The sequence below is a fragment of the Canis lupus genome, chromosome 38, assembly GCF_003254725.2.
Source record: "Canis lupus dingo isolate Sandy chromosome 38, ASM325472v2, whole genome shotgun sequence".
NCBI classification, from domain to species: domain Eukaryota; kingdom Metazoa; phylum Chordata; class Mammalia; order Carnivora; family Canidae; genus Canis; species Canis lupus.
Window position 1 is genome coordinate 23,279,854 of NC_064280.1, and position 20,826 is coordinate 23,300,679.

The window sequence follows — 20,826 nt, forward strand, 5'->3', positions numbered from 1 at the left end:
TTCGCCGTGTTCTTGGGAGTCACATGAGGCCACGTGAAGGATGCGTAGTGCAGGGCAACATCTGGTGAGGCATCCCTGTCATCACCATCCCATGTCACAGTGTGACATCATTACTCACAGACGAAGGGGGAGGACCAACCGTTTGGACAGACGCCCACCAGATCCGGACACTAAAGCAGAGTAAACACAACCGCCAGCCCACTTCTTTTCCACCATAACCAAGCTGCCTTCCTAGATTGCTGTCACCAGCTGTGCCACCACTGGGCACGATTTCAAGTTAACTTCCATGTAACCCATAGCTATGGAGAATTCTTCTGTGTCCAGACTTGGGCTAGTGTTTCTCCTGAAGCTAGATTGCCTGGTTTAAGTCCTGGTTTCTCATATATCAATCAGCTCAGTGACCTACAGAAAGTTCCAAAACATCTCTGGGCCTGTTTTCTCTTGCGAAGACGGATACAGTCATGCTGCCGTATAGATTTATTGTTAGGATTAAATGAATTAACGTGTACGTTGAATAGTTTAGTACGTAGCCTATAAAGAGCAAGTATCATAAGTGCTGGTAATTACTTTGATTAGTAGCAGCTCTAAGTACCCTGAGAGGAGAGAGTCTGGAAAGGTGCTTACAATTGAATTAGGGACCTAAGATCAATGCAATGAATAGAACTAAGGAGTGAAAAAATAGGTGACAACTGAGTGCCAACTCTTACCTAGTTTAAAGCTACTCATTAACGTCCGTGTGGGCTGTGGGTAATAAGACGGACGTAGTATATGGAAGGGGACCTTGGGGGGTTGAGGTCTTGGGGGGAACTGAGCCAGGGCTCCAGCATGGTGGGGGGTGTTCAGCGAGCAGAGCAGAGATGAGAGAGGTTGGTTGAAAGTAGAATAAGTCAACAGGATGAGAGGATAGTGTTGCCTGCTGAAAGCTGGTGGCTGCCCGCGTGGTGAGCAGGGCATAGGACAGGGTTATGTTGCACACCTGGAACTAGTGTAACAAACATCATGCGTGAACTATACTTCAATTTTAAAAAAAGGTATAAAAGTGAGAAAGACAAAACCATATGATTTCACTCATAGGTGGAATTTAAGAAACAAACAAGCAAAGGGTCGGGGGGAGAGACACACCAAGGAGCAGAATCTTAAACCAAAAAAAAAAAAAAAAAAAAAGATTTATTTATTTGAGAGAGAGAGAGATCGATCCTGAGCAGAGGTGAGGGGCAGAGGGAGAAGCAGGGTCCCCGCTGAGCAGAGGCTCAAGCCCAGGACTCTGGGATCATGACCTGAGCCCAAGGCAGAGGCTCAACCGACGGACCCCCCCCCCCGCCCCGGCGCCCCAGAATCTTAACTGTAGGGACAAATTGATGGTCACAGGGCGGGAGATGGTAAGGATGGGTGAAGCAGGTGATGGGGATGAAGGCGTGCGCTTGTGAGAAGCATCGACTGTCGTATGGAGGTGTCGAATCCCTATATTGTACACCTGAAACTGATTTCACACTGTATGTTAGCTGGAATTTAAGTAAAAAAGTGCAAAGTTCTTACAGCACAAGTCAGAGACTGGCTTGCTGATTGTTCGCTGGTACTTAGACCGGTGTCCAGTGAGGGGTATCTGAAGGTCAGTCCTCGTGGACCTGGCTGCAGGGGTCCACACTTGGATCCTACTTGACAGTTGTTGCTTTCCTTGTGCCACATGTGAAGAGTCATTTCCACAAGGTCTTAAGCTCCTCTCCTTTGGCACCAGAGAGATGGGCAGGAAGTATGGCACAGACCTTAGCAGGACCGTGGCCCAAACCAACAAATTTTGAAATCAGCCCTTTCACCCCAGAGATTTCTCCTAAGAGCCAAGCCATCTCTTTCTGTCTCTCTCTGAAAATGTGAATCCCAGGATTAGCAAACGAGCTTCCTGACTAATGAGGTCTCTAGGCACTGTGCCGTTTGGATTGTGCCCTCTGCTACTGGTCACTCGGGACTAGTTGCTGCTGTTTTGGGGAGAGAGACCCAGGAGTCTGAGACAGTCTGCACCTTATTAAGAAACCTCAAGCCGGAGTTACTGCTTTGTGACTCAAAAAGGAGCTTCTGTCAGAGGAGACTGCGGGAATCCAGAGGAACTTAATGGGACTTTTTCTGTCCCTCCCTTGTAGACTCAGACACTGGAAGACGGGGCGATGCATTGTTTCCTTCCTTTCTAGTTTCTCGAGTGTCACATTCTGGGTGGTATCTCAAGCTTAGCCAGCGAAGGACGGGTTCCTATTAAACCACAGCTCTGCTTAATAAGATGTTAGTAATCTTCAGATAAGAAAATTTGCAGACTTTTGGTAGAATAGCATTATTTTTACAGTGATCTAAACTCAAGTAACTGATGGGTTTTAAATCATTTCAGGAAGGGCATTGACAAAACTCTGGGAAATGCTTTATAACTATTAGTGAAAGCAAAACAGAACACCCATATCTATTATTGCAGGCAGTCAAATTTTTCTGAGCGGAGGGATGTGACTCTCAGAAGAGCAGAGGAACAGGCTGTTGGTGAGTTTCCACTTCCTTATCTGCAGGGATGGTGCGTGTTGACGGTCGCGTAGTCATCAGAGAGCCCGCAGTGGCCAGTGGTCCGGGGGACACGAGCTCTCATAGAAGGTCTTGTGATTTTTATCATTTTGGAAGTGTGGATATGTGAACTAATGTAAGGAGGAGGGACATAAGACTTGAGGGACCTTTCATTGGGTCCTGTTCAAAAGGCCATGCAGAAATCCAAGCTCCGTGAGGCCAAGGACCGTGGCTTGGTTATCTTTCTGTTCCTGATACCAACACTCACATTTTGTGACGTATTCGACACTTTGAACCCCTGAAGAAACGGTTTTGCTTGGATTTAAAGCAAAATTTTGTTATTCACAGTAGACTTAAAAAAAAAAAAAAGTCAGAGAATAATGAGATAATAAGTTCTCCTCCCTGGTGAAAAAATGTAAGTAGTATATTCATCTAAGATTGAGTCAGGGACAGGCTTTGTTTCACTTTTTTGTGTATGTGTCATTTATTTGAAAGAAAGAAATGGTAACAACCCCAAAGTTAAAGATACAGTCTGAATTTCGAGGTTGATGTCCATCTGTGTCCTCCCTCCCGGTTTGTCCCCTTCCTTCACCTCCATTTCTTGCACCGTGGATGAGTAATCCTGCTCCTGCCAGTGTTTCTCATTTCGCCATCCCACTCTGTGCCCCCTTCACTGGCCGTTCTGCTGAATCTACCCACATAACGGTGCTGGGATGGAGTTGTTTCAGGTGTGGGTAATTCAGAGCTGACTAATGGTCTGGAGGAGGAAGGAAACAGAAATATTCTAGGCTAGAGGCATGAGTAAAATATTCTGCCAGGAAAGTGAAGTTAAGTTATAAGAATAAGCTGGATGAATTTCAGCGTAAGTGTGCAAGTATAATGAAAACTGTGGTTTTCCAGTGATGGGTTCTGAACTATCCATTATCACCCAGGAACGCAACCTGGATGTCACTACAGATTGTTCCTAGATGTGTCAGCTGGACTGGCTACTGTGGTCTAAGGGAGAAGGAGAACGTCGGGTGTCTTCAGGAAGGGAATTGAAAGCAAAGTGGAACAAAAAATCTTGTTCTACTGAAGCCTGTCTGTGTTGGGATAGTACGTGTTGCAGTACATGGATCTGGTGGGTGCACCTCAAGAAAGGTTTTATTTATTTATTTATTTATTTATTTATTTATTTATTTATTTATTTTTAATTTTATTTTTTTAAGAATTTATTTATTCATGAGAGATGAGGGAGAGAGAGAGGCAGAGACACAGGCAGAGGGAGAAGCAGGCTCCAGGCAGGGAGCCCGATATGGGACCTGATCCCGGGTCTCCAGGATCACGCCCTGGGCCAAAGGCAGGTGCTAAACCACTGAGCCACCCAGGGATCCCTCAAGAAAGGTTTTAAAAGCACATGATGGAGTCCATGTGAGCAACTGGAAGGGACATGATAAAATGTGTAAAATTGAGGCTGTATAATCAAAGGCTTGTTATAAATCCTAGACTGCTGGGCTGAAGACCCCTATCCACCGCAGTCAAGTACTTCAAATACACTAACACCTTTAATACGGCGATTCTAGGAGCCATTACTATATTCCATTACTATATTCAATTTACAAATGATTTTAAATATTGTGCTTAAAATTTTGGATGGCTACTGAAGGAATTTAAGCAGGAAAGCTCCATTAGCAGATTTATAATTTTTTTATTTTAATTCCAGTGCAGTTAACATACAGTGTTACATTAGTTTCAGGTGCACAATGTCATACTTCAGCAACCCCATAGATTACTCGGTGCTCGTCACCATAAGCACACGCTTAGTCCCCTTCACCCATTTCATCCCTCCCTCACAGCCTCCCCGTTGATAACCGTCAGTTTGTTCTCTACAATAAAAAATCTGGTTTTTTGGCTTATCCCTTTTTTCCTTCATTCGTTTGTTTCTGAAATCCCACATGTAAGTGAGATTGTATGGTATTTGTCTTTCTCTTACTTTGCTTAGCATTATACTCTCTAGCTACAGCCACGTTGTTGCAGATGCTAAGATTTCATTCTTTTTTATGGAAGAGTAATGCTCCATGGTGTGTGCGTTCCATATCTTTATCTGCGCACCTCTGATGGACACTTGGGCGGCTGGTGTAATCTGGCTGTTGCATATAATGCTGCAATAAACATAAGGGCGCGTAAATCTTTTTGAGTTAGTGTTTTTGTATTCTTTGGGTGAATCCCATTGGCAGATCTTTTTAAAAAAATGTTATGACAACATTCATTCAGGAGGCAGGTTTGGACTTGGACCAAGGTCAATGCGATGAGGGAGCTCGGTTGGGAGAACATTGCAGACCTTCCGGAGAATGATTGCTGTGTGTGCTCAGAAGTTGGGTGTTGGTAGAAAGCACAGGGAGGAGGGGACAGAGGACAGAATTTTAGGAGGGATTATTTTCCACGTGGAAAAGGATGATTCTCAGCTTTCTGAATGGAGGTAATGGTTGAACATGGTGAGTTCTACCAAGAGTAGACTTGGGTTTAAAGGGCCAGGCTAAACCTGCTGCTGCATAGTTTCTAATTTTGAGCTCACATGAGATGAGTTCATGTCTGCCCCTATCTCAGCTCGGAGTACTCAACATTGGAGGGAGAAAAGAGAACATCCAGTCCTTCTCTGATTAGGTGAATTTTAATCCTTGCTCTCACACTAGGAAAACCCATTCCCTACTCGAAGGGATGGCCTCAGATCTGTTCCATACGGCTTTCTGCTAGAATTCAAGGAGATAAGCCAAGGGCCTGCCGTGTACCTTATCAAGCCGTTGTCTGTGGCCTCAGAGGATACTTGGTGCAGGGTTTTCAGGAGGAACATCTCATCAGAATGCTCCCGTTTCTAGTCTTTCACAATCACTGGGGATTTTAGGTGCAGGGCTTGGGGAAGTGAAGCCTAGGACTTCCTTACATAGGGTTCTGGGGAGCAGAAATCCCTGCAGGGTGGTGCTAGGGCATAGGGCTGTGACAGTGAGTCCTGACCAGTGTTGAAAGGATACGAGCCTCAGCTACATTTTGTCTTCCACGTCAGTTACTGTTCCTCACTGGATCCTTCCTGGCTAGTTCAAGAGTGCTTGAGGAGGAACTATAGCACCGAGCTTCCTCCTTGACCTGGACTCCCCTTTCTGATGTCTGGGTAATTACTTCTACTCATCTTTCCTTTACTCTGTCTCTACTTTCCCTCTCAGAGCTCTCTCTGCCATCAGTCTCAGGATGCTGGGGCAACACTTCTGTAGAACCCAAGGAGAGAATGGGTCAAGATGATGACAATGGAGAATACTGATGACCCTCAAGGTCCAAGGCATTGCTCAGCTGATGGATGCACTTTTTAACTGAAGGCCTTGGGTTAGCCTACTCTGTTTCACGGTATGCTCATCACGCCTGTCCTTGGCCCAGACCTAGACCTCCCTCAGTGCCAATGCCAAACTCCACTGCTGTGACTGAGTTCCTCCTGGAAGGGTTCTCCAGCTTTGGGTGGCAGCACCGGCTTGTCTTCTTTGCTGTCTTTCTAACTCTGTACCTACTGACTCTCTGCGGCAATGTCATCATCGTGACTATTATTCATCTGGACCGTCACCTCCACACCCCCATGTACTTCTTCCTGAGCATGCTGTCCCTCTCTGAGACCTGCTACACCGTGGCCATCATTCCCCGTATGCTTTCTGGCCTCCTGAATCCCCACCAGCCCATTGCTGTCCAAGGCTGTGCCACTCAGCTCTTCTTCTATCTCACCTTTGGCATCAACAACTGCTTCCTGCTCACAGCCATGGGCTATGACCGCTACGTGGCCATCTGCAACCCCCTGCGGTACTCAGTCATCATGAGTAAAGAGACCTGTGTCCAGTTGGCATATGGATCACTGGGAATTGGCTTGAGCATGGCCATCATCCAGGTAACATCTGTGTTTGGCCTGCCCTTCTGTGATGCATTTGTCATCTCTCACTTCTTCTGTGACGTGAGACCCCTGCTGAAGCTGGCCTGCATGGACACCACTGTCAACGAGATCATCAACTTTGTTGTCAGTGTCTGTGTCCTGGTTCTACCCATGGGCCTGGTCTTCATCTCCTATGTTCTCATCATCTCCACCATCCTTAAGATCACTTCAGCTGAGGGCCGGAAGAAGGCTTTTGCCACCTGCGCCTCCCACCTCACCGTGGTCATCATCCACTATGGCTGCGCTTCCATCATCTACCTCAAGCCCAAGTCCCAGAGTTCTCTGGGGCAGGACAGACTCCTCTCTGTGACCTACACAGTCATCACCCCCTTGCTGAACCCCGTTGTGTACAGCCTGCGGAACAAAGAGGTCAAGGATGCTCTGCACAGAGCTGTGGGGCGGAATCTTTCCTCTTAACAAGGAGAGATTGTTGAAAGCCTTTTATTTGATTTTGTGAATGTATATTAATTTTAATGCTGTGTCAGTAAGGCTTTTAAGTATGAGATCAAGAAGAATAGACTTTAGTAAAGGAATTAAAACTGGGGACTTCCATTTGAGCTTGTCATGGTTTCCCATGCTTCCTTCAGAGATGCTCAGCAAATGCCCAAGACCAGAGGGGAAAGATTTACCTGCCTGGGTCACTCTCACCCACATCCTGTCACACACGTGTACACCCAGCCACACAACTCCATTGAGACACAGAACTGGCAGCGTTCTACAAAGCCCATGAACAAAGGGTTTGGAAGCCACCTCGGAAAGACTTTCACTGCTGTTGGAAGGAATGTAGGAGTAGTTTGTGCAACTTTTTAACAAGTGAGGAGACACATGCATATTCTCTTCTGTGGACATGGAGGACCATCTCGTAATCTGCTTTTGCTAATTGCTAACATTCCCCAGATTCCTGAGGAATCTTCAGGAGGCTTGGGTACACACTTGCCAGGGTAGAACTGCCTTACCCAGCCATTCCCGGAAAGGAGGGGTACAAATAGGAAGTCAAAAAGGTCATCAGCTCTCAAGCACGTAGAGGTGTGTTGTCCACAGCCTGGAGGTGGTGAGGTGAGGAAACACCAGTAAAGGGGAACGTGTTGAAAAGTTCAACACCTTCCGCATTTCCAGCCCAGGAGTGAAAAGCACAGAGGTTGGAAGGAGCTAAGCAAAGCCTGGTTCTTTTGTGGGCTAGACCTATAAACTCTGATATGCTGTTGGAAATGTAAGCATTTTCACCACAACTTCTGAGAACACTTATCAATGAGCAGAAGTCTGAAGGTTGACTTAAATAAAAAATTTTCTGGTAAGCTCCTAAGCCCGCAGAGGTTAATCTTCAGACATTTCTTCTGAGATACTCCCAACGTAAAACCTGACCTAAAAACAGCATTCCCGTGTGAGCATCTCAGAAGGTGAACACGTACGCTCTGGTGGGTCCTTCCTCCTCCATCCTCCTGTCCCACTCTGGCCTCCCACGCCGAGGAATGGGCACACCCTGAGCTCCAGACGCGGCTCCTATGGCGTCCGGAATCCAGCTGGCGCCACGGGGTGACCCTGCCCAGGCAAAATATCACCTGTGAGAGTGTCCTGACGTCGCTGGTCATGGGGGATGGGACGAGGCAGTGGAAACTCAGGAATTCTCTGAGTCAAGTTAACATGTCTGACTTTGCAAAAAAAAAAAAAAAAAACCAACAACAACAAAAAACATTCACCTGGAGGGCGACCTGGAGGCCAAATGTCCTTTGCCTTTGTGTCCAGGTCTGTAGAAACCACAGCACGGTGCACTGCTGCGTGCATAGTCGAAATTATAAAAATATTCAGGCTTAGTTATTCTGCTTAATCCAGACAGAAAAGCTGTTAGGTAGAGTTCCAGCGGCCGGGGCCCCATGCTCTTCCACTACAGTTGTACTCCGCTGGACGCTGTGCGACCCCACCCAGATCGCACACCTTGGGGACCCACACATCCATCCCCCCAAGCTGCTGGGAGGGCGTTGGGCCAACAGCGGTCAGTTGAGTGGCTCTTTGGAAATTGCTCTTGCCGTGGAGCTACTTTCTCCAGAGCCACGTATCTTCCCAGGGCGCACAGCCTCCAAAGACTTGTCCACTTCAGGGTATGAAGACCAGCGCCTGTCCCTCGATCTAAGGTGATTACAAATGGCCTTCCCAGCTCCAGGGCTCTCAGCTGTGAGATGGTTGGCATTTGCTGTGACCACATCACATTTCAGCTTCTCCGTCTTCGGGGGTCCCCCCTTCTCTCTCACCCAGGTGTTGGTACTGAGGGCACTCCCTAAGAAACGATCACATTCCAGTCCACATCAGAGTCTATTTTCTGAGGATCCTAATCTGCAATATTTTCGGGTCTCGTTTCTAGGACAGCACTTGGTCAGCCGAGAACCCAGATTTTTAGCCTTGATATATTCTAGTGAGGGCTGAAGGCCAGTGACTCCTATATATTAATTTTTAAAAAATCACCCTATTAATTGAACTATATTTCCTGCAGCTCGATTTAGTTGGTAGTAGTGCAGTATTACCCTCTTGGAAACGGGTGAAAAAAATACAACTTTGAACTTTTCTCAGAATCCACACAAAGTCATTCCTTTATCTTCAGGGTTTTTTTCTGTGAGCAATTTTCAGTTGCATTGCAGCCCTGGATTTCCATTCAATTACCTGGCAGTGAGATTGCTGACCACTCTCAGTGAGATTTTTAAAATTTCAAATACAGGAAAGGCTAACTGTGAGGATATGTCATTCCAATTTTCAGGAAGGGAAAGAGTGTGGATGCTACAAGTGATAATGTGCAGGCTAACTCGACAGTGATCCTGGGCACAGTCGTAGGGAAAAGGTTTGGGGGTGGGAAGGCCATGGAGGTTGATGGAGCATCAGATGGGGGCTTGGGCTTGGTAACTGTCCAGAGCCAGGCAGACAACTGAAGGCAAGAAGACACAACCACTCTGCAAGGTCATCTAGGGACCCGGGCTGGCAGGTGCTTCTGCCATTCTCAACCTAAAGCTCCCCCATCTCTGGGGTCAGGGACATGATCCCGTTGTCCCGCTTCCTTTGTCATGAGAAGAGAGAAAGAGCAGAACCACTCTTCGAGCACTCAGTTCCCCAGCACACTGCCAAGGTGGATCTTTTGTCTGAGTTTCCATGCTCCAAGTGACCAGTGGGATTTGTCTTTCACTGGCCACCAGTAGGGAGTTAACAGAGTTGATTTTCAGCAAAACCAATCTCTAATTATTAGGAATTCATGATGATTTGTGGCAGCCGATTTGGAACAGCAACTGTGGGAGGAAAATTTGCTCTCTAAACTGTCCTAGGCTAAATGTGGTAAGAGATTGAAGGTAGCAGAGGAGGCCCTGAGACTGGACGCAGGAGGTGGATTGTCTCCATTGCAATCACCTGTGTAAACATACGTATTCCATCTCTGCTGTAGACAAAGTGTTTGGTGTATATAAAAATAAAAACACATCCTTTTAAATGCCATATTTTAGAGCTCCACAAAATATCAAAGTCCTGATTCTCTTCCACATTCCTTATATAAGGAACAAGCAATGTATGGAGAAGAAAACAGGAAGAAATGAATGGGAGACAGAAATCTCAGACAAACCTGAATTTCAGATCCAGGGAAGGGACAACGTGTGGAGGATGAAGGAAGAACTCACACCAGCGCTCCTTGGGGCTGCATCTGAGCCTCTGAACCTGTGTACTCACCGCATGGGAAGTAGGCTCCCAAGTCACCGGGGACAGGGCATCTGGGCTCAAGGGAGCTTAGAGGCCACCTAGTCCAAACTGCTCTTTTTTACAAAGAAATGGAATCTCAGATACTAGCAAGTGACTGTCTCCAGTCACACAGTTCACGGGGGCTTGAAGATCCAGCTGTGTGCTCTCTGCAGAGCCCTTGCCAGCTTGGGTGTGGATAAAGGGGAGGTGGAGGTGAGTTGTGATATTCCAGAACCTAGAAAACCCTTCAGAAGATGTATCTCAAGCTGATCAAGCGTGGACTTTCTATCAAAGTTAAACATCTCTCTACTCTTCATTTTGGGTCATTTGGCCTCAGATCCAACAAAGGAGCAAGTCACTTGCTCTCTAGTCTGTTATGTATGATGCTGTGTCTAGGACATGGAGAAGCAAGATGTTGTTAGTGAAGACAGTGGCAAGACCATGGTCCCAGAGACTCATGGATCTTCTGTCTTCTCCTAAAGGCAGCAGAAATGGGCAGCCCGGGGGCTCAGGGGTTTAGCGCTGGCTTTAGCCCAGGGCATGACCCTGGAGACCCAGGATCGAGTCCCACGTCCCCGCATGGGGCCTGCTTGCGTCTCTGCCTCTCTCTCTCTCTCTCTCTCTCTGTGTGTCTCTTATGAATAAATAAATAAAATCTTTTTAAAAATGCAGGAGAATTATCTAGAACAACACCAAAAAGCCTCCCATGGGAACCTTTCCTGGCCTGTTATTGCAGGAAAAAAAAAAAATCTCTTCTCTACTTACCAGGCCTGTTTATGCGAAGCCAAGTGACAAGGCTATTCACTGGGAATCTGGCCATTTCTTACTTGTCTAATTTGGCGTGAGAAACGTAGAGAGTATTAAGGAGATTCATTTTATATTTAAAAAAAAAAGCCTCCAATAATTCTCTCTGCTTTGTGGTCTAACAACATCTTTTGGAGAAAATGGGACTTCTCAACCTCAAGAGTATTTACAAATCTCCCCCTAGATTCACTTCCCGCTTGCGTTAGTAATTGTCCTAAATCACAGCAAAGCTGTACATACTCTGATCTCTTGTTGGCTGTTGCAGCCTCATGCTCAGCACCCACCATGTGTTGCGTCTCTTCCTAATTCTTTCCCCAAGTCCCATGTGTAGCTATCTCCACGGGCAAAGGTGGGGCGGGGGGTGGGAGAGCAAAATTGGGTCTTTGCCTGAGATCCGTCTGTTTTCAGAGCTGAGAGTTTTGGTGAGTATTATTTGCTAGGATTTCTCTAAGACACCCCGTTCAGTTGCTGTTAGAGGGGATTCAGGAGACGAGTTTGGGAGACGTTAGAGGGAGAAACGATCACAAGGGAATCTTGGACTCAGCCTCATCCCTCGAGTCCTGGGGCTCAAGATTGCCCCCGATTCAGCAAGCACTACAAGCTCATAAATGGTATGTCGAAATGAGAGCATAAAAATGACCCATCTCACCAACATCCCCCCCACGTCTTTGTAGTCCTAGTCCAGACTTCGAGTGGTTAAGAGAAAGCATCTCTACTCTAGAACTTCGTGGTTCCTGCCTCTAGAAGCACAAAAGAAATTGGTAAGCCTCGCGTATTTAGAAGCATCATGTTACGGGTTTCGTAGCTGTTTTATTCAAATGGCACTTGTCTTTGCCAGGTGCCAATAAATGACCCTACTCATTCTTTTATTTATCTAACTGCCGTTTATTGAGCACCTACTATCACATGCCACTTAATCAGTTTGAGTTGGTTGAATGAAGCAGTTCTGCAAAGCCATGACTGCAGACCTTCCCGTGTGCATCGTGAGCTGCGTCTGACGATGGAGAAGCGATTGCTGATGCTGACGTTTCTTAAGCAGCGGCATCAGTTCTTTCCGGGTTCTGGCTTTTTGTTCTTCCTGGTCCTCTTAATCTGCAAGAGCACTGTCAACTGCTGCTTGGTCGAGATAAACAGTCCTGTGTCCACAGCAAACAGAATCACCACCACCAACGGGATCAGGAATTGTAGCCCGGAGTACTTGTTTTGCTTGGTGGGCTCTAGACGCAACAAGAAGCAGAAGTCATATGAGGAGCTGATGACCGGGGCTCACGACTTCATCCTCCCTCCGAGAAGGACCTGGCGTGGTCCTCCGTCCAATAGCGCTAGCGTGCTAAGGCCTCCAGGACCAGAGAGCAGCACCCATGGATCTGGGTTCCTCTGTCTGCTTCCCGGAGGCCCTAGCCTCCTGCCATCCGCCCCATAGTCCCTGCCTCCAGCTCCTCCAGCCAGTGTGCCCAAGGTGGGGAGGTCCTAGGAAAGGTGACCCCTTTTCTGGAGCTCAGGGACCAGCGCCCCTATGTGACTTTGGGATGGAAAGGAGACAACGCATGTGGGGGTGGGGCGACCGGAGCCTCATTTCTGATCGCTCATCATTTACCACCTGAACCAAGACACGGGGCCAGAGCTTCTTGAAGCTGCCTTCCAAGTCCCTCTCTTGTGATTGATTCTCTTATTCTGTCTACAAGGTGCTGATTTTCGTGATTATCCTAGAATCATAGAGCCCTGGAACATCACAGCCAGAAGCCCCTAGAGATCGCCTAGACCAGCAGCTCTCGGCACTGGCTGTACATGACCGTTCCCTGACGGGCTTTTAAAAATACTGATGCCCAGTCCTCCAAACCGATTAAATCCAGATCTCGGGAGATAACATGCAAACATCAGTATTTTTCAAGTTCTCCAAGTGGCATCTAGACCAAGCCTTTGACTTTACAGATAAGGATCCCGGAAGGCCAGCGACAGTTAAATAGCACGTCGGTCTCAGACCAGGTAGCAGAAAATTGACAATAAGGCTTAATTCTGGCTTCTGGTCTCATGATTTTTTAGACGGTATGAGCCAAGTCGGCCAAGCAAAAAAATCTGATTTCCTCCAAGCAAGGCAGATATCTGAGAGGCTTCCCTCTCTTCTCTGCAGTTGGGAGGGAGCATCTTTCTCTTTGGGCCTGGAGGCGGGGTGCCTGCCCGGTGTCCCTCGTAGGCCCATCTCCTCCCAACTGGGGCACCCAGCCCACGGCCTGCGGGTCTCCCTCCCTCGCCCTCCTCCTCGAGCGTGGCGGCGTCTTCAAGCTCCCCACAGCCTTCATCCCTTCAACTCTGAGACTGCCTTTCAACCTGATAAGCATAAGTGTCCTCCCCAGGAGCCACAGAGGACTTTGAGATCAAACCAGCAATTTCGTCCGTTATGCTTGGGCAGCGCTTAACAGGCTACGCATCCATTTCCAGATACCACATTTAGTCTTCATAAAAATTCCACAGCTTGAACAGGTGTCACCACTGCCGGCAAACAAACAAGGCCTCGGAGGCCGTGGCCCAGGCCCCTCCCGCGGCCCAGGGGACCCATGAGGCAGAGCCACCACCCCGCGCCGCTCCAGCCCCAGGGGTCCTCTCTCTCCCTTCCCCGGCCACTGGCCCCCCTCTTTCTTTACCAGCTCACCTTTTTTCACAATAATGTTGAGGACTTTAGAGGTGTAGCCTTTCTGCTGGATCTGGCCTGAGCAGGAATAGTTGCCGCTGTTTTTGGTTGTGACGTTGCTAATGGAGATGTTGAAGTTCTCGTACCAGTACTTGATGGGGATGCCATCCTTGTAGTAGGTCACCTTTGTGAGCCTCAAATTCTTCCAACTATGGCACCTGATGAGGAAGCTCTCACCCTCCATCACCACGTTGGCAGAGGCTTGAAGGATCAGCCACTCTGAAGAGCGTGTGTTAGGTCACGTAACAGCACACGGGTGGGTACATAGACACAGACAGAGGTAGACGTGGTCACGCACAGAGGAAGCGTCAGGAACCACGGCTTATCATTAACCCACTTCTTGGCCCGTAAGGTCAATAAAAGAGGAAATCTGAAACAATGCTTAGGGTCTGTCCTCTATATCAATAAACCCTCTCTCCTCCTGAAAAGTGACTCTGGGGCCCTAGAACCACTCTGACGCTCCTGCTGGGCCCATCCATAGACGGCTTGAGAGCCGGTGCTCCCTTCAGCTCCGTCGGTGCCAGTTCTGGTCATTAAGAGGGAATAAAATTGTTCTGTCCAAGGAGCCCTCGCCTCAGAGCAGGTCTGCTTTGCCCTCTTGCGTCTTGGGGACTCCCTAGTCCTACCATCAATCGCGGTGAGCTCCAAAACTTCCCCAGAACATGCACGCCACCTTTCACGATGTGTGTGTAGTTACTCGCTTAGTGTCCTCTTCCCCATGTGGCTTCACGCCTCAGGAGGCCCAGAGCCACGCCTGATCCTTACAGGGTATCCCCAGCGCCTAACACCATCACCTCAGAGTGCGTAGGTGCCCAACAAATACTCGTTAATGATGAGTTCGTGGAATGTCAAGGGTTGGGTTCCCTGGCTAATGTCGTTGTAAGAACTGAAACACACTAAGAATCACGCAAAGTTGAAGCAGACACGAGATTTGTTTTTGAGTTAAGAGCGGAGCCTGTAAGGGATCTACATGGATGTCTTTCAAAACCAAGAGTGCTGACCTAATGTCCAGGATGTGGCGCATGGAAATGATGGAGCAAATTTTAGAAATCAGACCTTTTGATCCTGTTTCGGATGTTCAGCTCTTTGCAACGTTCACATACCCAACATGTCCTTTGTACGTGTCCTATGCCTCTGCCCCAAGCCGAAAAGAGAGGTGAGGTGGGGTGGAGGGAGAACACCGGGAGGTGGAGATAGCCATGACCGGGGAGGAAGGCAGGGCTGGGCAGGAGCGGGGGTGGAAGGAGAGCGGCGGGCGGGTCCTGAGTGCGAGGCCTGAATCCCACCCCGGTGTACTAGGCCCTTGGAGAACTTGATGCCTCCCTGGCTTAGGATGAGCCATTCCTCATGTGGGAGAATCCATCTTTCCATAGTCCCAGAACTTACCTGTGAAGACTGTTAGGTACACAGGATCACTCAGGATGGATCTATTTTCCCGACACCTGTACTCCCCACTGTCCTGGATTTGGGCTTTATTGATGTCCAAACGTGAAGTCGTCTCTTGCAAAGTAGTGTTGTTGTGGAGCCACACAGCAGAGTCGACTTCAAGGGAGTTGTTCCCAGTACATGTAAGAGTCACACTGTCATCCTTCAATATTGTATTCCATGGCGGGTTCATGGACACTGTAGGTTTCAAGGTATCTTTGAGGAGATCAAATTGTGGAAAGAGGTATAAGGGAGGGGAAAAGAGAAAACTGTCCAGGCTCTGGAGCACAGACACGGCAACAGCGAGACGGTCTGTGTTCGGTCCACCCTCGTAAACTGTCCTGAGTCCTAGGCTTACGGAAGGAGGACTCAGTGCTGTGGCCCCAGGGAGTTTCCCACCCACGAGGAAAGACGGGACAGGAGTGTAGGGTATTAAAAAAACAACCAAAAAAATAAAATAAAAATAAAAAAACAACCAAGCCAGGGAGGACTGCAGCTCCTGGGCAGACAGAGGCGAGGTCTGTCCTGTTCAGCCCTAGCTCAGCACAATGGCTGGTACATAGTATGTGTTCATTAAATATTTACTGAGTGGATGAGTGTGTGAATAATGGATGAATAAATGTGTTGGACTCGATGAAACATAGTCTCTCCCAGCTCTAAATTTTTATGACTATTTAACTGTGAGTGCATACGGAGTCAAAAGTACACGTCAATTCTGGAAGGAAGTGAGAAGCGCCGAGAGAATCAGTCTTAATAGGTTTTCAGGAACAAAGAGACGTGGAACAAATTTGACCAAAGCCTAGAAGTGCTGGACAGTGATGAGGAAGGGTTCAGAAACAGGACTAGGCTTGGACCCAAGGGGCTTGGGTTAGAAGCTGGCCCTTGGCTAGCCGCGGGACCGCCAGCAAGGCACTTAATCAGACAAAGGCCTCAAGTACAAAATGGTGACAGGACTAAGATGATGGTGTTTTCAGAATTGAATGAGGTCATGGGGTAGTGCCTGTGAGGCACTTAGGTGTTTACATGTTCCATATTTAGATATTCCACAGAAAATGAACTAGGGGTGTTGGAAGGGGAGGTGGGCGGGGGGTGGTAGTGACTGGGTGGCGGGCACTTAGGGGGGCACTTGATGGGATGAGCACTGGGTGTTATTCTATATGTTGGCAAATTGAACAAAAAATTTATTATTTATAAAAAATAAATTTATAAAAGAAATATATATTCCACAGAGATGGTTGTTGCATAAAAAGAGTGGTGGTGTCTTAAGGGAAGGAGGTGGTGCTTTAGAAGCTGTCGAAGAGGGGAGAGAAGGAAGACAGGCAAGATGCAAGTGGGGCTCAGGTTGGACGGGGAGGGGCAGACGCCTCATCACCAGAGAGCAGAGGAGATGGAGTGGAGGGAAACAGCGGGGGCGGTGGGGGGCGCATGCCCAGCCACGTTGAGGCTGACAGAGCAAGGACAAGGACTCACTCACCTGATGACATGACACCTGGAGCTGCAAAAGTCCAGAGAGGAAGAAAAGTTAGTGGCTGCACACACCCTTCTGGGACTCCCAAGGACGGGGATGTGGGTAATGATGAGAGTTTCATCCAGAGTTTTAAGGGCCAACCATCTTCCCAGGAACCTGACCCGGGGAGAGTAGGAGCTCCTCTCTTTCCTCCGTCCTCCCTCCCTTGCCCTCTGGGAGATGCCAGAGCGATTGCAGGGACTGGCTTTCAGGCTGGTCTTGCTCAGCCTGCTTTGCCCTGTTCTCCAGCTTGTGTGCACGACAGATTCCCCGTGAAATGCCCCGTGGTTTGCACGGAGCTTAGAAAAAGTCACCACAAAAACGGCCAGTGTTCTTACCCCAGCTGCTCCCCAGATCCATCTCGGCCCCTCCGGGGGAGGGGAGGGGTCCCTGAACCTCTACTTACAGGAGAGCAGCAGCGCTAGCCACAGCAGGGCAGGGCCTCCCATGGAAGCAGGCATCTCCTCGTGGCCCCCACGTACGACTGGACTGGAGAGACCTACAGCCTTAAAAGAGACTTGAAGCCAAAAAGGAGAAGGAAATGTTTTCTGTATCATATCTGGTTAACTCATCAGCTGTGCCTGGGCTTGCCTTCTCTGGCGATAATACTCAGAGCGCTGCCTAATTGGGCAATTTCACATTTGCCACTCAGCGCTCTCCGTGCCAGGCCAGGCCAGCGGTTGCTGAAGTCTGGTTGTGGTTCTCCGGAGCCACCATCCCTCGTTACCTAATTTCCTGCTGGTCCACGAGCCCACCGGTCCACGCGTTTCCATCTTATTCCCTGAGGATCCACGATCCGAGCAGCCAACCTGGGGATATTTTCAGGCTCCTTCTCTCCCACTGAGTCTTGATGGAGCTCCCAACCCAGGACGACAGATATTAGACCATGACTTACAGGGATCTGGGTCTAGTCTATAATTTATTTCCTTTTCCCAGCTTTTATCCATTTTTATGTTTCTAATCTTCTAGCACGGCTGTCCTTCCTCCCACACCAGTTCTGTTCCCACCAGGGCCCCTTTGACTAATTACTCCGTGTTTTAGCTCCAGGCCAGAGCTGGTCGCCTGCCCCCAGGGTTGGGTATTGATGACGATGCTGGAGATGATAGCTCTGTTAATACCTGTAGTCATTACCATTCACAAGGCTTCTTTCACACGCAGTACTTATTCTCTTTGGTCCTTGCCAAAAATCGAAAGTAGGCAGGGCACTGAGAGGTAAGCAAGGCGCCATTCTATCACACGGCGGTGCCTTTCCTCACCGACTGTGGCCGCAAGTCTACCGAACTGAACATACAGTTCCTCTGCGTGAAGGCCTACCCATACTCCCCAACCTCCGTGGAATTAGAGAATTTGAGGCAAAAAGATTCGTAAATAAAAGGTTCCAGATAAGAAAGATTGGTGACCGGTTGCAGGCCACACAATGGTTTAGGGACAGATTTTCTTTTTTGTTTTAAAATTTTATGTATTTATTCATGAGACACACAGAGAGAAAGACAGAGAGAGAGAGGAAGAGACACAGGCAGAGGGAGAATCAGGCCAACGTAGGGCCCGATCCCGGGACCCCGGGATCATGCCCTGAGCTGAAGACAGACGCTCAACCACTGAGCCACCTGGGTGTAGGGACAGATCTTTAAAGAAGTCAGCAAGTTATTTTGAAAAATGCAAGTTGTTTGTATTTAAAGATCCGAATTCGGGATCCCTGGGTGGCGCAGCGGTTTGGCGCCTGCCTTTGGCCCAGGTCGCGATCCTGGAGACCCGGGATCGAATCCCACATCGGGCTCCCGGTGTATGGAGCCTGCTTCTCCCTCTGCCTGTGTCTCTGCCTCTCTCTCTCTCTCTCTCTCTCTCTCTATCTGTGACTATCATAAATAAATAAAAATTAAAAAAAAAATTTAAAGGTCCGAATTCAAACGCTCCCAGCATTTATGTCATCAAGGTTTACCTGTAACCTACAGACAATGCTGGCATCGAGATCACAGCTTTAGTATGAGGTGTTCAGTTAATCAACAGGTAAAGTGCATCGCATAGCACCTGGTATGTAGAAGAGGCTCAGTAAATATATCTTCCCTTCCTTTATCAGCAGGGCTTATTAAAGACTCTTAGGAAATGCGTGCACTCAACTGGGTTATGGCAGTGGGTCACCTACTTTGATGTGATAACCGGTGTAGTTTGCATAATTATGCAATGTCACTCACCTCTGTTACCATGATGAAGAAAGCATGATAAGGAACTGAATGTAAGAAGTTGTTCAACCCGGATGGAGAGGAAGAGAAAGAAATAGGAGAGATGCCATTTGTGGGTTCTGTTGGACGGCAGTAGTTGAATAGCAAGATCCTGGAAGAGACCGCTTTGCTGCACCGCGTTGTTGAGACTGTGTCCAGGGTACTTATGGGAGATTCCTTTCTCGCAGGACAGTGATCCTACAATGACACTGTCCTTTGAGGACAAACACCTTCTTGTGACTCCCATGGTGTCTTTGAAGGCTTCCTCCTAAGACTCCGCACTGTCCCAACACCTCCTATTTGAATGGGAGGCGGGGTGGGGCCCAAGGAGAAGCACTGTCTCCTAGCGGGGAGGGTTCAGGCTTTGTGGGGAGAGAGACCACGTCCGTTTGCTGCACCATCCTAAAGCTTTTGCTCCGGCGTCCGTCCTCAAAATAGAGGTAGTGTTCTGGCAGTAGGGAGGGCAAAGAGTTCGCAGATTCAACGAAAGCAGTTCATTAAAGCTTAAAAAGCAAATCAAAACCACTTTGTCCATCCGTCCCTAAAACAGAACCAAAAGTGACAACCAAACCAGCAGCGTCAACGTCAGGAAGAAGGAACCATCCCCATCATACACAACCACAGGTACCCAAGAGAAACAAATTGGCGAGAAGGTGAAGCAGTAGCTCCGCTCCACCGTGAAGGAACGGGTTGATGCGCCAGTTGACTTCCATACATCCTTCACCTTATACAAAACCCAGGTCCTCTGAATTTTACGTGCATCCTCTGGGTGGACCGTGCCGTTCACTTCCTGTCTCCTGCCTGTGGAGGTCAACAAGTGTGCTCCCCGGGACCAGCAGATTGGGTCTTCATCTCACCTCTTCCTACAAGCTTTACCATCTGGGCGTTCCTAAGCAGCTTCTCTATCCCAAATTCTGACCTATTGTTGGTTCTTGGAAAGCTGAATTTGCACTTCACTCGGTAGCAGTAGAGAAGGGAAACCCAAATGGTCACACATGGACTCCGGCGCCTGCGAGCTGCGGTGTCTCTCTGCAGCTGGATCCAGAGTGAAAGGCTTTGGATGGGAGCTTTCATGATTTGGGATGGGGCAGCCCATAGGGCCTCTGGGACTTTGTACCCTTCTCCAAAATTGGGAAGCAAACAGAAGGGCCGATTTGTTGGCTTCTTCCTCTCTGAGTTCTCTAGCACAAAGCAAGGTCTCTATGAAACTGGATGTGAAATGATAAGAGCAAAGTAGCTGTCTGCTTGTGGTGTGGATGCACCAGATGAACACGCATCACCCCCCGAGGACTAAGCATGCAGGATGACTAATTTGTTTCGGTCTTACCAACTTTACGTGGTTCAAGAACAAGGAAATTAAAACACAAGGAAGTTGGGCGACCCATCCAGGCACGCAGCTGCTCAGTGGAAGAATTAAGATTTGAAACTACGTGGTCTGGGTAAAGAGCCTGTGCTCACGACCACGTCCACGTAACGCTCATCCACCCCGTCTACACAGTGTGTTCGAAGCACACCTGAATCCATAGGCCCCGTGCAAAAACTGTGTGGATTCCTAGGGATCACTAACCCACAGATGGAAAACCATGAAGCTAGTCCAATCTCTTGTCCTACAATCTCTTTTCTTGGGTTCACAAAATGACGTATCGATCCTCGGCCACGCGGTGCTGTGGGCACGGTTGCATATATTCATTATGTGTACTTACAGGTGTGCCCGGAGAGAGGAGAGGGATTCTTGCCTTTCAATCCAGATTCTTAGGGTCCAGGGGGTCATCAGCTCTTTCTGCTGCCAGGAGGGGAGTCTGCTCAGGAAGCAGTACTCGCCAGCAGGTGCTGCCGGCCGGGTGAATTTGGGCAATAAAGGCAGTGGCTTTACTACTCTTTTATTCTTGTCTCGACATAAGCCTGTTGCCTGCTTCGTGTGGATCCAAAAGACGTGGACACTCCCAGGGCTCCCAAAGTAGACACCAGTGAGAAGGAGACGGGGACATGAGTTATGGAA

The 20,826-nt window shown here is 48.4% G+C and overlaps 2 protein-coding genes across 3 annotated transcripts in view; one reads left to right on the top strand and one right to left on the bottom strand.

Annotated features, from left to right (window-relative positions):
* Positions 1 to 8,016, top strand: part of LOC112642957 (olfactory receptor 10J3-like) — a 148,423-nt gene extending 140,407 nt beyond the window's left edge. The window contains exon 2 of the mRNA XM_025420711.3: positions 5,958 to 8,016. Within this exon, the coding sequence (XP_025276496.1) occupies positions 5,958 to 6,895 (938 nt within the window). The 3' untranslated portion in view covers positions 6,896 to 8,016. The remainder of the gene's footprint in view (positions 1 to 5,957) is intronic.
* Positions 8,017 to 11,782: 3,766 nt separating this feature from the next.
* Positions 11,783 to 17,206, bottom strand: FCER1A (Fc epsilon receptor Ia). 2 transcript variants are annotated; one of them, XM_025420710.3, is made up of 5 exons: positions 17,015 to 17,206; positions 16,576 to 16,596; positions 15,063 to 15,299; positions 13,638 to 13,895; positions 11,783 to 12,204 (listed from the first exon to the last, which is right to left on the bottom strand). In XM_025420710.3, the coding sequence occupies exons 1-5, from the start codon at positions 17,163 to 17,165 to the stop codon at positions 12,032 to 12,034; spliced, it is 840 nt and encodes a 279-aa protein (XP_025276495.2). In that variant the 5' UTR covers positions 17,166 to 17,206; the 3' UTR covers positions 11,783 to 12,031. The 2 variants fall into 2 exon arrangements, with proteins under 2 accessions (XP_025276495.2, XP_025276494.2); XM_025420709.3 differs by having other exon boundaries at positions 15,063 to 15,317; positions 17,015 to 17,191.
* Between the last annotated feature and the right edge of the window lie 3,620 nt (positions 17,207 to 20,826).